Source organism: Ips typographus, linkage group LG4, assembly GCF_016097725.1.
Source record: "Ips typographus isolate SLU linkage group LG4, UJ_Ityp_2.0, whole genome shotgun sequence".
NCBI lineage: Eukaryota > Metazoa > Arthropoda > Insecta > Coleoptera > Curculionidae > Ips > Ips typographus.
This window is the reverse complement of record NC_138425.1, coordinates 9341601-9357602: the sequence shown is the minus strand read 5'-3', so window position 1 is coordinate 9357602 and position 16002 is coordinate 9341601. Positions and strand designations below refer to the sequence as shown.

Here is a 16002-nt window from a genome sequence, read left to right as displayed (position 1 = left end):
TGACTAAGACTAACGTATTTAATTGCTCACCTATCTTATATGATGTCATAAGCGGGGACGTCGTTTACCTCCCTTTCTAGCTAGGATTGATCGAATTTTTTTTCCCAATTCGTATTTTTCGAGGATGCGAAAGTAAAATCATAGAAAGTTTCCTCATAAATCATGAGTTTCCTGAAAATGTTTTTTAGGTGACAATTTCAAAATGGGTTGGGAAAACAAGTTTATGACGTAAAATCATTATCCCAACCATCCCTGGATGTGTCAATTTGACAGTAGGTCACTTAGGCCGCATTCTTTTTGACGCTCCATAGAGCGAGCAGGGCGAATTTGACGTCACAATGTTGTAATTTAACAAAACAGTAAATCAACTGTCAAATTACGTCATCGTTACGTAAAATTCGTCCTGCTCACTCCACAACATTTTAATTGTCTCTAGCTGTCTAAACCGGGCAGTACCGTCATTTCTACTACCAACACAGCAACAATCATGTAAATCCTTTTTAAATTTTTTTATTGGTATTAATTTTGTCACTTTCAGATGTTTTTCTAATTTTTTCTTTAATTACAGTACGTTATAGTTTTGTAGGCCTCAAAAAGTTGTTGTCAACGCAAACGTAACACCAAAGGAAAATAAAACACCAATAAGTAATTTTCAATTATTTTTGTTTATTAATTATATACTACCGTGGTAAAAAATAATAAATCGAAATACATTATCATACATATTGATTGATACCCTAAAGAATAAACTAGAATGCATCAATACTAACTAAATTTACACTCATGGAACAGATACATTTATCGCAAGGTAATAAATAAAATGTGACCAGGAGGTTTTCGATAAAGTAATATAAGTTACATACAGGAGCGAACCGCAAAAAAAGAAAAATGTTTTACTAAAAAGATCACTAAATAAGAAAAATAAAGTCAAAAAATATAAATTTTGTTATAACTAAAGCTAGTAATTTTTTCACCCCGAAATCCCCTCCGATCCTGTTAAACCAACGCTCGAAAACCTCTCGATCACGTGATTACATACAGCCGTAGATTCGCAGAGAGCCATATTGTGTGAAAATAAGTGATCCCCATCCAGCTACCCTAAAATAAGCGGAAACCTTACAGTTTCCTTAACACAACAAATCTTCTCGAAATCAAGAAAAAAATTGAAATCAACTGCAACAAGTGGGAAAAAATTACAACCAGTGTACATTACACAATGTGATTAATAATAATATAGTTGTTGTGGTGCAACGGCTCATTTTACAGATTTATAATATTTTTACACACTTATTATACAGTTACATCTTGGGAAATGACTTAATTTAAACCGAAAACAGAATTTACAATTTACAATAACCATTTATGTTTGTTTTTTTTTAGTATCTTTACATCAGTCTGACGTGTTGTTTTAAAATTAAAAGCTTGATGGCCGGTATTAATGTTTTAATATTATTATATTCCCCCCGCCGCTGACATTTCAACATCTCAGTGAATTAGCCATATACAGAACGTCCTTATAATATACGTAAACTATAAAAAACTTCCAGGGCGTATATTTATTAAGCTTCCGGTATTTTTTAGCTTTTTAAGAGATAAACCGATTTGATAAGGCACCAAAATAGTTAAAATAAATCCAAAAGAATTAATTATTATTGCAGGAATGTCACTTTAAGCTTTCCAGAAATAATGTTTTTGCTTTTAATATGTTTTTGAGAGTTTTGTATAATTTTAGGTACAACATATTCTTAATCTGAAAACCTTATAGTGGACAGTCCTGAAATAAACAACCTGCGCATAAATTAGTTTTAATTAGGTTTGCTATTAGCGGAAGGGGAGCTAAATGTGTACTCGGCTGCGCAGGCGTGTAAAAACCCTTGTTCAAGAATAAACCACACTTTTTAATAGTCACCACATCAGTTCTACATGTAGGGAAATTTTGATTTATCTGTTGTTATTGTGTGACTAAATACTAGATACTTTCATCTTTAACAAATCCAGCGTACAGAGGTTGGAGCCTTTTAATATTAAAAGGTTTACAGCGTTGCCAATTCTATTCTGGTTTCCCAGATTCGATGTCTTAAATGCATTTTTACTATTGTAGGAAAGTGAAACTGGATAGTGTCCTGCATTGAGGGTTTGAGGTAAGTTAAGTACAAATTATTGAAAATATGTAACAGGAATGCACACTTACAGTTAGGTAACAATTTAGTTTCCACAGGTGAAATTGTTGAAAAATATATTGTCAACACAAACTGTAGAATCGCTTAATACTGAAGATAGAGTTTTGACATTAAAACGTAAAGTTCAAAGTTGGTTAAAAAAAAACCCAGAGTTGCCATCGCAATTTGAATAACCAACATGGCTACGCTGTAATAGTGGTATTCAAAATCTCCAACGTTTCCATTTCTATTTTATGTGCCCTAGGGGTAAGTAAGTAACATGTAGAACCAATTTGGTGGATTTGTACTAAAAACCTGAAATTTGTAAAAGCAGCAGATTTAATCTTGAAACAATATTTTAAAATGACACCCACCACACGAATAATTTTCCGGCAATTTATCGCGTCGCCAATCATTACGTAACATTGGAATAAAAATTGGAATTAGTACTGTAATTACCTAAAAGTAAATATATATACATCAACTGTACAAAAGTAAAAAATACACGACGCGACAAGAATGATAAAAATGGTCGGGCAAATAATAAATAATGGAGTAGTATATTACAAAAATGTGCATGAGGATGATGTTCTTTTCGATATTTGGAATGATATTTTGATTCTCGTGTAACGATGATGGACGCGACAAATTGCCGGGGAGGAATATCACTATCCGCCTTAACTAATCCCAATTAACGTTATTAGTAAATCAGAATGAGTGGCACGAAAAACGGTAATTAAAAAACACACACGGTACGATTAGTACACGACATTTAAATGCAACATCTATAAGTCGGTGGAGATCGGACTAAGGTCCCTTAAGGTCACTCAGCGAGGCGTATCGAGATTTATTGATCGTCGAGTTTCATGGAAACCAGTTTACGCAACGCTGTGTGCCCCTCGAAAGAAAACAAAAATGAATAACTGTACAATTATTACAAGTAACACTTTACACAATATTGTATAAATTGCATCATAATCGTGCCATCAAATTCTACAAATAGTAGCAAGTACATTTAGCTTAAAATTCCTCTACGATAATAGCTTAATAAATTCATATCTACGGAGGGTTACACGAAAGATTTAGTTTAGCTTTTAATTATTTAAATTTAAAATTTGTTAAATAACGCTCTTCTAAGATTTATTCCGCGAATTCTTTTAATGTTCCAAACAATACTTCACTGTTGTTATTTACAAAGAAAATTATAAAATTGTACAAATTATACAGTACTTTTAAGGTTTGATTCACTTGGTTAATTTTTTTTACAGGTTACAGATCTTTTGTTCTTTTCAATTAAATTAATATTTACACCGTTAAACTTTACTTATATGATACAATAATAATTTTTTCTTCACAGTCGGAAAGAAAACTTTTTTGTTTTCCTATTAAAAACTTTACAATCGGGCTGGCCCGCAAAACTAAAACTGTGGCCTTTTTTACAATATATCGCGCAATAAAACCGTACGAATAAAATTGAATCACACTTTACAAGGGGGACTATTTTACAAATAAAATATGTATAATAGTTTCTAATTATATAAAATTTCAGCCTTGTTAATAAACGATCGCATCCGAACGGTTCCGCGCCAGAAATGTCGACTTAACCCATTTTGATTTAGCTTCATTTTCTACAACTTTCCTTAAATCGCGTCTTATCGAAAAGCACGAAATACCTTGGCACATCATAAAAACTACCGCGCATTTTGTACAACCTATTTTACATTTTGTGTTTTTTTCTGTATAAATCTACAACTTTACAATGTCGTACATTCCCGCGAGTCCGAAACCGTAGCGAAAAGCAAAATCGCGATTCTTTAAGAATAAAATGTTCTATACCCGACGAAAAAAATCTCGCGAACGAGCGTGAAGTATTCCTAGAAAATTAACAGAACTCCTCGCATTTTTTATACCGATAACGCCTACAAATGCTTTCGCAAAAACTAATCACCAACCTAAGCCGCTAGTCATTCGACTTAAATCCGCGACTGTCAAAAAACACACTAAATCTACTCGTAAATGCAACTTTACGTGCTCTGAAATTGGGATTAAAGTATTTACGCGTTTGAAATGTTTGGTTCAACTGTAGAGCGGCCATTCTTGTCTAAACCTCTGGAGAGCGCCATAAATTTCGAAATATATATTTTTTTAATCTAGAAAAAGACCAATTTGATTAATTTAGGTAGAAAAATCCATTGGAACCTAGATATTTCTATCAAGTTGCTAACATGTATTGCAATGAAATTTTGTTGAATGTGTAAAAACCTATCATTTGGAACACCTTTTAAATTTTCATTTATAGGATGGGAAATTTCAAAACTCTTCCTAGAAAATCAGCATTAAGAAAAGACAATAATTTCAATCCAATGCTCTCGACAAAGGAAGAAGAAAAGCTGTTAGGTAATATGCGTCAATGTGCTACCGGATGAGACGTAATTTCACAGTTAACACAAGATACCAAACTTTCACTAAAGTGACCGTATGACCAACTTTCGTATGACATTCGTGACACACACGTCTTACGAAGTTTGTTCCATCTCTGTCTATAATATTGAATTGCTATTGCCGTTGATCAACTGCTAAACATAAAGGGCATCCCATTAAAAAATAAATGTTAACAGGAAGGATTGAAACATCCAAGTTTACCTTATGCAACATTTAGAAATTTTAAAGCTGTTGAACATCCCTTATTGATACTGCTGTCATTTTGTGGTTCAAATGTTAGATTTTTAGTGTTATTTCTAGTCCTGATTAGACAAAAAACACTGATATATCAAACAAAATTTGACCATTTGATAAAAGTATGTAATTATGTAGTCATTTTTACATAATAATGTAATTAACAAAAAGAAAGCAGCATTTTTAAAATTGCAAAACTTTCTAATTATCTAGATATTATTATATGGATAGTCTGACTTGTTGGTACCAATGTTTTCTTCCAACTTAGATCCTACATCATTTTAAACTGTAACAATTATAGTTACCTCGACTTGTGAACAGTGTAATATGAAAAGGCGCTCCCCATAAAATAACAAATCAAAAGTAGGTATTATTTAATTTGAGAGAAAAAGCCCGCCAAAATCGAATTTTTCAAGTCGACGATCAAGAATAGAAAATTATTTCCTGAGGTCTTATCACAATACATTTGACGCGGAATAAGGTGCACGGAAATACGAGGGACACTTTAAGAATTCGAAGTTTATCCCGTGAACGGGATTTAGCTATGTACAATGTGCAGTTGCTTGATACTACTATTCTTTTGTTTTTTTTTCTGTGCGACTCGAAGACGTTTCTAGAGCAATAGTAAAAGTGAGATTCCGAGAGAAAACTTTTAAAAAGGACGCCACGACAAGTTTTGTGAATGTTGAATAAATTTCCTTTGGTGTGAACCACAAGCTATTAAACAGAAAATCGGTGGGAGCAACAGTCGAAAAACACTAATCGCTAATTTTAAATGTATACATACATGTATATGTCGATAAGTTAACCAGGTGGTTTGTTCAAGGTTAGCAGCCTGCAAACAAACCCCCTTTCTACGATTCAAATCTAAAGTCGGAACCGTAAACACATCTATCATAATATACGTGGGACATTCCGTCTATAGTTAACAAATAAACAGGGAGCTACATAATGACCTAAAAACCTCTAAAAGCAGTCAAAAATTAAGTAAAAACTAATTACTGGAGTCCTAATACAACGCAAAAATGATTCGAATCTTAATTATTCGGAGCACGTCCGTAATCATAAATAAACCATAATTATAATACAAATTAACAGAAGAGAAAGTAAATTAAAATTATGATGATGCCCCAGCCTTAAAAATCACATCAGGCAGCGACTCAATAAAACCTAACCTACATGCGAAAACGAAAAATCATCACTCTCAAAGATAGAACGAGAAACTAACTAGTAAGTTCTTTTTCGTCAAATAGGATGTCGCGAGACCGGGCGTAAATATCTTCTATGGAGATCTGGGAAAATTGTTCAAAAGTGCCCTTAAAATTGACTTAAAACGTCATAACTATTGCGTAAAATGTACGCTGAAATTAAAACAAATCGGCGCGCAACATCCTATTTCATATCTAACAACCGAAAAGATTAAAGTAAATACTGGAAATTGCAAAAAGGATCTTACAAGACCCCGTTGGTGGGCGGTCCAATGGGGCCAAGTTCGCCGCCAATCGATCCGATCGTTCCAGGCGATTTCATGAAGTACTTTTCCAGTTTGGCAATGATGTGTTTGCCGTAGGTGTACTTACGTAGAGAGTTCAGGTGCGGCCTTATTTTATGCATCAGCACTTTACGTTGCGTCGGTTCGCTTACGTCGATCATTTTCTGAACTACGTAGTTGGCGTACTGGTCTTTCATCATCACGTGAAGAGCACTAAAAAAATTATTATGTTAGTTATTACGTTTAATTATTTTGTGAGAGCAATATAAAGTTTAAAACACCACCCTGTATTTGATAATAGAACCACTTTAAATGTCATAAAACACAGAAAAGTTTTGAACTTAAAATCATAAAAATGTTAAAACTGTAACTTGCCCTATTTGTCATAACTAACTTTGTCAAACAAAAGTTTTGTACTAATAATTCTAGTTTAAAGTTTGGAGCACTCTGATAATTAAAACATACCCCGAATAACATGCTGTTTCACTTCTAATTAGAAAATACTTTGACTCCATCTAGAGTAATCTTTAATCATGCGGCTTAAAGTTAACAGGCGTTTTAAAGCTACAGGACAAAAGCTGGAACTCTGCAGTTGCATTTGGAAACTTTATGATGACAATATTTGATCCAACATAAGGAATATTATATTATAAATGGCAAGTACGTACTTGTCGTTGAATCCGCATACTTCTTCAATCAACAAAGCACGTTCGGCTCGTGTTGCGTGGGTTACACACTTTTCCACTACGTTACTGGCAAACTTATGTTGACTTAACGCGAGCACTTTACCTCTCACGCTGGTGATTAGCTGTGACTTATCCTCAGGCTTTCCGTGTTCTAAAAATATTGTACAAACAATAAATATTAACTTACTACCAAATATACCACCGACTTTGCTCACCTAAAACATGCTGAATAACATAATTTCCGAATTGATCCTGGATGAGTTGATCCGTGTGTTGATGTAATTCGGCCAAGATCGGTGACGTTTGTTCAGGTGTGCAATGCTCCAAGATTCGCTGAATAACACGACATCCATAAGGATGCGTCGACAAGTTATAAACTTGATTAGAGAAGGACGAGATAATAAACTGCAAAAATTAATAATGTAAACATTTTCAAATAACTTGTAATCAAAATTTGTACAAACCTGCAAAGCATTCGGATCTACACATTCAATACACTTTTGCACCACATGATTTCCATTTTGGTCTTTCACACACTTGAGAACGTGTCCGTCTAATTCTCTCACGATTTCCTGTTGTTGTTCTGGAGGTATAGATTCTAGGGCTTTTTGGATTACGCGACACCCGTACATTTGAAGAGCTAAAGGTAGTACGTGCCCCCTACAAGAACAATTTGAATAAAATACAACCGGTTTTCAATATTTGTTAATGTATTATACATCTGTGAAATTGATTCACGTACAAATCATAAGACTAACCTGACTTTCTGCGCTAAAGTGGTTTTCTGCTCACTAGTTCCAAATTCGAAAAATTTCTGAATCACATAATTGCCAAATACGTCAGTCATCAGATTATAGGCTGCAGATAATATTTCGGTAAACACCATCTGTTTTTCAGCCGCTGTGGCTCGTTCGAGCTTTTGTTGGATGAATCTTGATCCATGTTGGTCTTGTGAAAATTCCACAATGTGATTTGCGAGATCTCTCAGTTGTAAGTTGGGATATCTGTTATTTCTGAAATCTTCTAATAACCTGAAGTAGAAAATATGAGTTTAGTTTGGATTTCTGGAAATAATTAATAGCTAAAATATGTGAACACAATGTAACAGTTACAATACAGATAAAGAAGAAGAACAGATAAAGAAGATCGTGGAGACAAGAAAAGACTTATTAAAGTATATCACAAAATATAGTTAGTAGGGATAATCTGCAATTCCGCGCACGTATAGCACACAAAAGCCCCTTTAGAATGTGTTGACTTATAAGCTTGAGATTTCAAGTGACGATCACCAAATTTAAAGTAAAGACTAAAACTAACCTTGATCGGCCTTGTGGGGTTTTATCCAACGTATTTGGAACCGCAGTCAAAGACGAGTTGATCTTATTAAACAACGAGTTAGTGGATCCGAACATCGTGGTAGCGTTCAATCCTGCCGCCATTGAATTTCTGTACTTTGCTTCTGCTCCAGGGGCAGCAGACAATACCCGAGGATTTACTAAACCGCCCAATTGCAAGGGAGCCGTTGGTGGTGGCGTAAGACTGCCGCCTGCCAACGGACTTGGACTGCTCCCTATATTGTAGGAGGTAGTCCATTTCTGTCTATAGTCTAATGAAGGAGAGAACGCTGAGGTGTTTCTGTCGAAGGAATCTCTTCTGCCCGTGGCTGTTGTGTTCAGACCCAAACCTGCAATTTTAAAAATATAATTATAAGTTTCTACTAGATCAATGGAGTGTATTTTTTAATAAATAATCACGACATGCTTCCATACTTATCCAACTCATCAATTAAGCTAGAAACAGAATTAGGATCAAATGCTAATCAACTTTTCGTATCTGTCTTCTAAATTTACCTCAATACATGACGGCAAGTCTTTCTAAATTTCAACATACAAAATCCACTACATCTCAACTTCTTACTATAAAATTATCACCCCAGATACCCTTCAAAGTGTAACCGGCAATTTTGATTTCGATTAAGTTTAGATAATGTATTGTTGCTCATTGGTATTCTGTACAACAAGGTCATTTCCGATGTCCGATTACGTGGCTTGGTTAGTTCATTCTTACTTAAAATTTGTGAATTATAGAATTAATAAAGTAAAAATGTTCAGCAACATGTACAAACGTTTCCAAACTTGCGATAAGTAAGAAAAAAAGTATGTTTGGCAAGATTAGCAGTTTCGTAATTATGGAAGAAAATTTCGTATAATTGGAATCACAGCTCATTTTCCTGTAAGAACAACATAGATTTATTCATCAGTACTAAATTAAAACCATAAATTCACTAAAGAATTTCTTGTTGGAAACTTTTTGAGCGTCTCTCTAGATGATCAATAGGTAGACCAACTGTAAAGCGCCATTTTCTGAACACCGAGCACAAAAATTGAAGTGTATGTAAAACTATACCATTTTTATGGCTGTTTCAAAGACTTTTACCTACTGAAATTTTTATCTAAGGCACTTCCAAACTTCCCGACTTTAAAAGTTACATCATACAAATCAGGCCTTATAAAAGCGTTCGTTTATAAAGGAATCGCCATCTAGGACGTTTTGCATGGCATTTGAATGAAATATCGCACGGCTCCCTAAGGGTCCGGGGACATTTCTCCCGCCGTAAATGTCGAGGTAACTTTGAAGCCCAATATCGGAGCAGGATACCGTAGAGTTTGGCCCCCTTTTTTAGGTGTCTAATCTTCAACGCCGGCAACTTAATTTCTTTGTTATGAGTTTTTTTATAGGACCCTATATGCCATTCAGAACCACTTTTATGTGTCTTGTAAATCTTTTACAGCTCAAATAACTATTAAGTTTTTGCGATGGCGCAGTTCCGGGTTGAAAGAAATCTGTTTCCTTTTTATAATACATCGTAATGAAAACAGTTTATAGTTACACGTCAAAATCGCAATATACTAGTAAATACAACATACATATTCACAAATAGATAGTTTTAATGAAAATTAAATGCAATATGTACCCAAATTTATCAAATGAAACAAGCAAACAATGGATGTGAACAGCGTAAACAAGAATAAGTAGTTAATCAAGTTAAACGATTGCATACAGATATATGTATTTTCTCTAATTTACACTTTGTATATGTAATGTCACAATGGTGACACTTTTATTAGAAGTATTTTACACAACAGTAAACTTATATGGTTTTGTAGTAATCACTCACTATTCAATAATCATAATAACGAAGCAATTATAGTGGTTATTTACAGCGTGACGTGACATTTTCTCTACACTTACTCGATTTTAGTTACCTATTATAAGTACTATATCTACAAAACTTTACTATTTACACAAAGTATACAAGACTAATTTGTATACGTCAACGCAAAAGTAGCTACGGTGAATTACCTGAATGAAGCTGCGACGTGGCCTGTTGCTGCTGCTGTTGTGCAGATGAACCGATCGCTCCCAACTGAGAAGAACCGCCAAATGGGGCGGCCGAGGGAGGTAAGGCAGGGAATAAACCCGAACCGGCCACGCCTTGCGCCACGCCTTTAACGGTTAGTTCTGGTTAGCAGAGAAATGAGTTGCGGATGTGCGCAAGTTTGTCTTGTCCTAATTATTGACTGTCAAAGTTGCGCACTGACAACAGTTGTAAGCACTTATAACGTCAGTTAGCCTGATATGAAAAGCTAGGTCATCGAATATTGACGATTGAAATTTAGTGGAATGTAGTAATTTGCTCTGATAAACATTAAGACTATAATTGTTAAGCAACTTGGTGCAAACCACAACCGTGTCAAATTTAGCAAGACTTAACAGAAATCATAAAAACATTAAAAACTTAATCGAGTCATATTAATATTCCCATACAGCCTTTTCTAACTGAGGAAGAATTAATCACATGAAAACTTTTGACAAAGCCTTTATAAAATCCGAACAAAATCAAAAGTAGGTCGACCCAAATGTGTTACGATGCACATGTACTTTTAAAGCAATTTAGCTTTTATTGCGTATAATCCATCAAAGTTAAACTCGCGAAGCGGGTTTAACATGATTATTACAAGTAAGAAGGTAAATTGGAATATCCGATATTTCTTATACGAGCTTGCACAAAAATAGGATCACACAATCTCTTTTGTGCTATTCATATCGTTTTAAATTACACAGTATTGCAACTCTAGGTTAATAATGTTATAACTTAATAATTATATGAGTAAATGGTGGAATAATACAATGAAAACCTTCTACGAACAAATGGAGGTATCCGTCTGTTCATACCATACATATTTCCAATAATAAAAGTAATTTTGTGAAAAAGGGTTTGTTTTTTAATTATAGATAATTTTATGATTGGGAAAAAAAGATCTATATTTACAGACCTATTAAAATGTTTCCAAGTGCAAATCTTATAGCTTTACACTACAACATAATTAAATCTAGCAAATTAAGAGGAGATCTGGATAAAAAATTAGAATTTGGTCACTCAGACCGTTTAAAGAACTTTCACTGCGTTCGTATGATAAGAAAAGCTACAGCCATCTAACTAAAGTGAAGAGCAATCTATTCCTTATCTGTCTCGCAAAGCTGATGAAACGGGATTAAAGACAGAGAAAAACCAAAAGGCCAAGAGCAATTTACATATAAAAACACAGACCACAACAAAAAGAACCAACAACCGACAGCGAAAAACGCTCTCGGTGCATTACTTAGATTGGAAAATTTATCCACAGTAGTGTATATTATTCGGTAGATTTTTTAACAACATTGGGACAGTCAGATGGGAACCGATAGAAAATGAGATTTATCGTGTCTTAGATTGTTACACGTACGGTAACGATTGCGTGTGTTAAAGATATCGATTGGAACAGCGTTTTCGGCTGATTGACCCACTTTGAACCACAATTTATCGGAAATTATAATTTCAATATCCCATAAGTGAAACTAAATAAATGGGCGCTACTGTACCTAATCTTGCGTAACAACGCTACATTCATAGGCAAAATGTCCCCAATCGCAACCGAATTAATTATGTAAATTCGGAATTTCATTTATTACATTTTGATCATTCTCCGACGTGTCTTTTTCTGCATCAGAAAATGCAAAATCTCTTCGGCCGGATACTCGTTTTTTCAATTTAATTTAGAGAGGACAATGCTTCGTTATTACTACGCGGGCAGAGCTTAATGGTTTATCCCTGGGAAAACCAATTTGAAGAGCGAAATTAATGGCCCGAGTAAAAATTTCATGCAAAAATACATTTTATTACGTTCTGGTTTGTAAAAAACGTTATTAAATTATCCCCGACGATGCATTAGAGTTACAATATAATTAATTCGACCGACGGTAGTAAGTGGGATTTCAATGATCGTATTGTTTCGAAATGCCAGGCGTAAGAATTTTAATACAGAGATAGAAAATGAGCGTGGGTCAAAATGAACAACTCGTTAGACAAACCCAAATTAAAAATATATGAAGCTGTCCCTTTAAAGATAAATTTTTAAAATATTTTCGTCAAACATTGAATTAACTTTAGTCGTTAAAAAACAATTTCATTAATGCAATTACTATACAGCCAGAAAAACACCAGTAATTTCGAGTGGGTTTGTACATGGAAAACTATTTACAAATAAATATACATGTAGAAACGAAATAAACATAAACCAATTACCTCCAAGTGTGGTTCCATTGACAGACGTATTTACGCCAGCGGCGGCGGCTGCGGCTGCAGCAGCACCGTAAATTCCTTGGGCGCTTGCGGCCGCTCCGTACAAGCCGGCCGCAACACCTTGCGCAGCGCGTCCCGGAGCCGCCCCCGGAGGCGGTACCAGAACAGGAGCGGCCGGGCTAACAAGACGCATGGGTGCGTGACCGTTTCGGACGGCGGCGGCCGCAGCAGCAGCGCCCTGCGCAACCAATATGGGCGCCGCGCCCTGCTCGTAATAAGCTGGGACGATGTAGCTGCCCGCGGGCACACCCGGCTGTAATAAAAAAGTGTTATAGTACATATTTACATTGTATATTGTACAATTTACAAATTTCCTAAAAATATAAATACACTATATTCGAGTAGCTACTTAAAACATTTCCGACTAAACAAGGTAATAGAGCTATTACATTATTGCCACTACAGATTGTAGAAGTTGGAAATTGTAAAACCAAGTGTTGAACAGAAAAACAAATTATTGCATACTAGTGATCTCTCACTCTGAAGTAGTATTTACAGTAGAGCATAGTATTTTATCTATTTTCAGGTTAAGACAGATATCTCAGATATTAACAATGCTAATTTGATCAAAAACGAAATGTTACACTAGATAGAAACGTAATGTATTATCGACTAAAATTTGATTTTCATTTAGGCAAGGAAAAGGTACTATGACGCTATTCATGTATTAGCATCAATTAATAGCACAATTTTGGCCATTATATGAGGTATAAGTAATATGCTATGAGACGTTAAGTCCAATTAACAACACATTTGTATTCATTGAGAGAGACGATGGGCTTGATGAGGTGTATGTATAAACCCAGCTGTTGTGTACTCGTTTCTGTCATTTTGTTAATTGATTTTAAAAGTACCATTATCGTTTCCTGCCTCAAAACTGCTTGTGAAACTTTATAATTATATTATATAATACAATTAAGCTTCTTAGTGCATTTAGGTCAGTTACCAAACAAAGCCTCCTGGAAACTTTATTAGCATAGTTTTGAAACGCTGAAGAAACTTGGTTGTTGGAAATTTCACTTTCTGTACACGTTGGCAATGTCTCTTGAAACATGCACTTGCTAATTTGCTAAGTTGTACATGTTTTGCTAATTTGACAATGCTACATATACAACACGAATGTGAACTGGTAAAGTTACAAAAAAGTTCGTTGCAATTTCCTAGCATTTCAGAAATGTAGCAAATAAGAGTTACTGTAAGGACTTTCTGCTAATAAGAATTTAATAAAAATACCGCCTATGTGGAATCATTATCCATTTACTTCGAGTTTCTACAATTACCGTCTCAGAACTTTCACAGAAGGAGTTTCGAGTTTAACTTTGAAACACGGCAGTTGCCCGATAACGAGCAAACTTTTGTTGTATGCTAGTAATTGCCGAAACCTCAATATAGTTAATAAAATGTCCTAAACTTGTACGTGTTTTTGGTATTAGCGTTGCAACGCAAATTAGCTTTTAGTATACATCAACAGTTGATAAGAACTGCAAAGTACATATTGAGTAATAACAACTATGGAAATGGGATACAGAAAGAAGACTTATGAAACATTATTTAAAAGTAATAAATGAAAATTGATAAATGATTATTAAATTATGCAACTTCCCATAAATCACATAAAAATACAAGATTAATGAACCAAGTCATTATTTCTTGTCCGGACTGGACACATTTACGGCCCCCGGCTTTTCACACAAATTTATTAAGATCTTATTTGAAATATTGAATTGATGTATTAAAATGTTTTGTAAAGTACACTGTGCTGTTATAAACTTACTAACTTAACTAATATTGTTCAAACGCATAAAAAGATAATATGTTACAGATCGAAAAAACATACTGTTTGCCAGACTTTCAGCGCCCCAATATGTTCCACTACAAATTCATTTGACTGCAGAAATGTTGACAAAAAATGGACTATTAATATGAAAAGCGACTTTAATTGAGCATTAAAAACGGGAAAACATAAATATGTGAATTTTAGGATTGGCCATTTGACCGCTTTTACTAGAGTCCACATCAATGTTTAGTGCCTCAATATTAATTCGGAAGCTTTTAGGGTCGCAAATTTTATCACGGCTCTAAAATTACAACAGCAAAAGCGACATCATAATGAACTCATACCCATTAATCAAAACCGCGAAGTAAAATATTATCCGTATTATTCTGCATTTTCCGGATTAATTTTCCGCAAGGTGGATGATGTCGAATTACATAATAATTACAATGTACATACATTATCTTTTAAGACTTAATGCCTTCAAGAAGATCCAAGGGAAATTATTATTAACGCTTCTAAATCTAATTCCTCAAAGGTTAGTTTCATTGAACAATATACATTGATTCATACAAAAGAAACTTTACCTGAACTTGCTGTTGAGCCTCGTTTGTTCCATTTGGAGTAAGTGGTCGTCTCGCACCATTGCTTGCTCCTTGTTGGAGAGCTGCTGCTAAATTAGCAGGTGGGGCTGAGTAAACCCAGGGACCAACTCCATAATATTGCGCAGGAACGCCGGCAGTAATCAAGTAAGGTTCCTAAAGTAACGCTAGTAGTAACTTGCATTCCAAAAAATGTACACTCTAATTACCTGCTGTGGATTTAAAACATAAGGACCTTGCTGAGTAAATGCCGCGGCAGCTGCTTGCTGTTGTTGTGCTGCAGCTAGGTATTGTTGTTGTTGCTGTTGCTGCAAAAGCTGAAGCTGTGCAGCTGCTCCTGGTGTGGCAGCTTGTGTTTGTTGTGAACGGAACAATTGCTGAAAAAACAAAAAACTGTAAATTCACGAAACCAAAACTTTGCCACAGTAAATGAACGTAATAAAAACCCTATAAAAATTCGGAAACAATAAGTGACTGTTCCAAGGGTTATCAAAATTCTTTATGCAAATAAAACAATTAAATTAGATTGATTAAAGTGATGGCGTTTAATGTATTTAGTTAATTACTAATTCACATTCTACAATTCATTATTAAAACAAATTTTTCGGAAAAATATATCATAGAAATCCCTATCCATTCCTCCGAACTAAAATCTTGTACATTCGAGATTACAGGCTCATTCATCATCCTTAAATCTTGCAAATGTCAATCTAAGCGTCCGCCAAACAACAAAATATTAGATGTAACTGCTGTTGACCCCACATTCTCGTCCATTAAATTGAAGTTATGAAACTTGTCAGCCGAATTCGACTATCCGTCTTCAAAACGCTACAGTTCCATTATCACATTTGTCGTAAATAATAATAAATAGTTAAATTTTGCTGTTGTAATGTTTTTAATACTTATAATAAATAATACTGCCGATTTTTA

General features: G+C 34.6%; 1 protein-coding gene across 9 annotated transcripts in view; it reads right to left on the bottom strand.

Annotated features, from left to right (window-relative positions):
- Positions 1-646: 646 nt before the first annotated feature.
- Positions 647-16002, bottom strand: part of pum (pumilio) — an 82612-nt gene continuing 67256 nt past the window's right edge. For 7 of the 9 annotated variants that reach the window (XM_081977784.1, XM_081977781.1, XM_081977783.1 and 4 more), the window contains 11 exons: positions 15282-15449; positions 15058-15228; positions 12640-12949; positions 10377-10520; positions 8331-8697; positions 7772-8044; positions 7478-7673; positions 7229-7418; positions 6996-7164; positions 6292-6540; positions 647-6010 (listed from right to left, as the gene is read on the bottom strand). In XM_081977784.1, coding sequence (XP_081833910.1) covers positions 5953-6010; positions 6292-6540; positions 6996-7164; positions 7229-7418; positions 7478-7673; positions 7772-8044; positions 8331-8697; positions 10377-10520; positions 12640-12949; positions 15058-15228; positions 15282-15449 — 2295 coding nt within the window. In that variant the 3' untranslated portion in view covers positions 647-5952. Of the gene's footprint in view, positions 6541-6995; positions 7165-7228; positions 7419-7477; positions 7674-7771; positions 8045-8330; positions 8698-10376; positions 10521-12639; positions 12950-15057; positions 15229-15281; positions 15450-16002 lie in introns of all 9 variants that reach the window. The other 2 variants (XM_081977786.1, XM_081977785.1) reach the window with 2 other exon arrangements.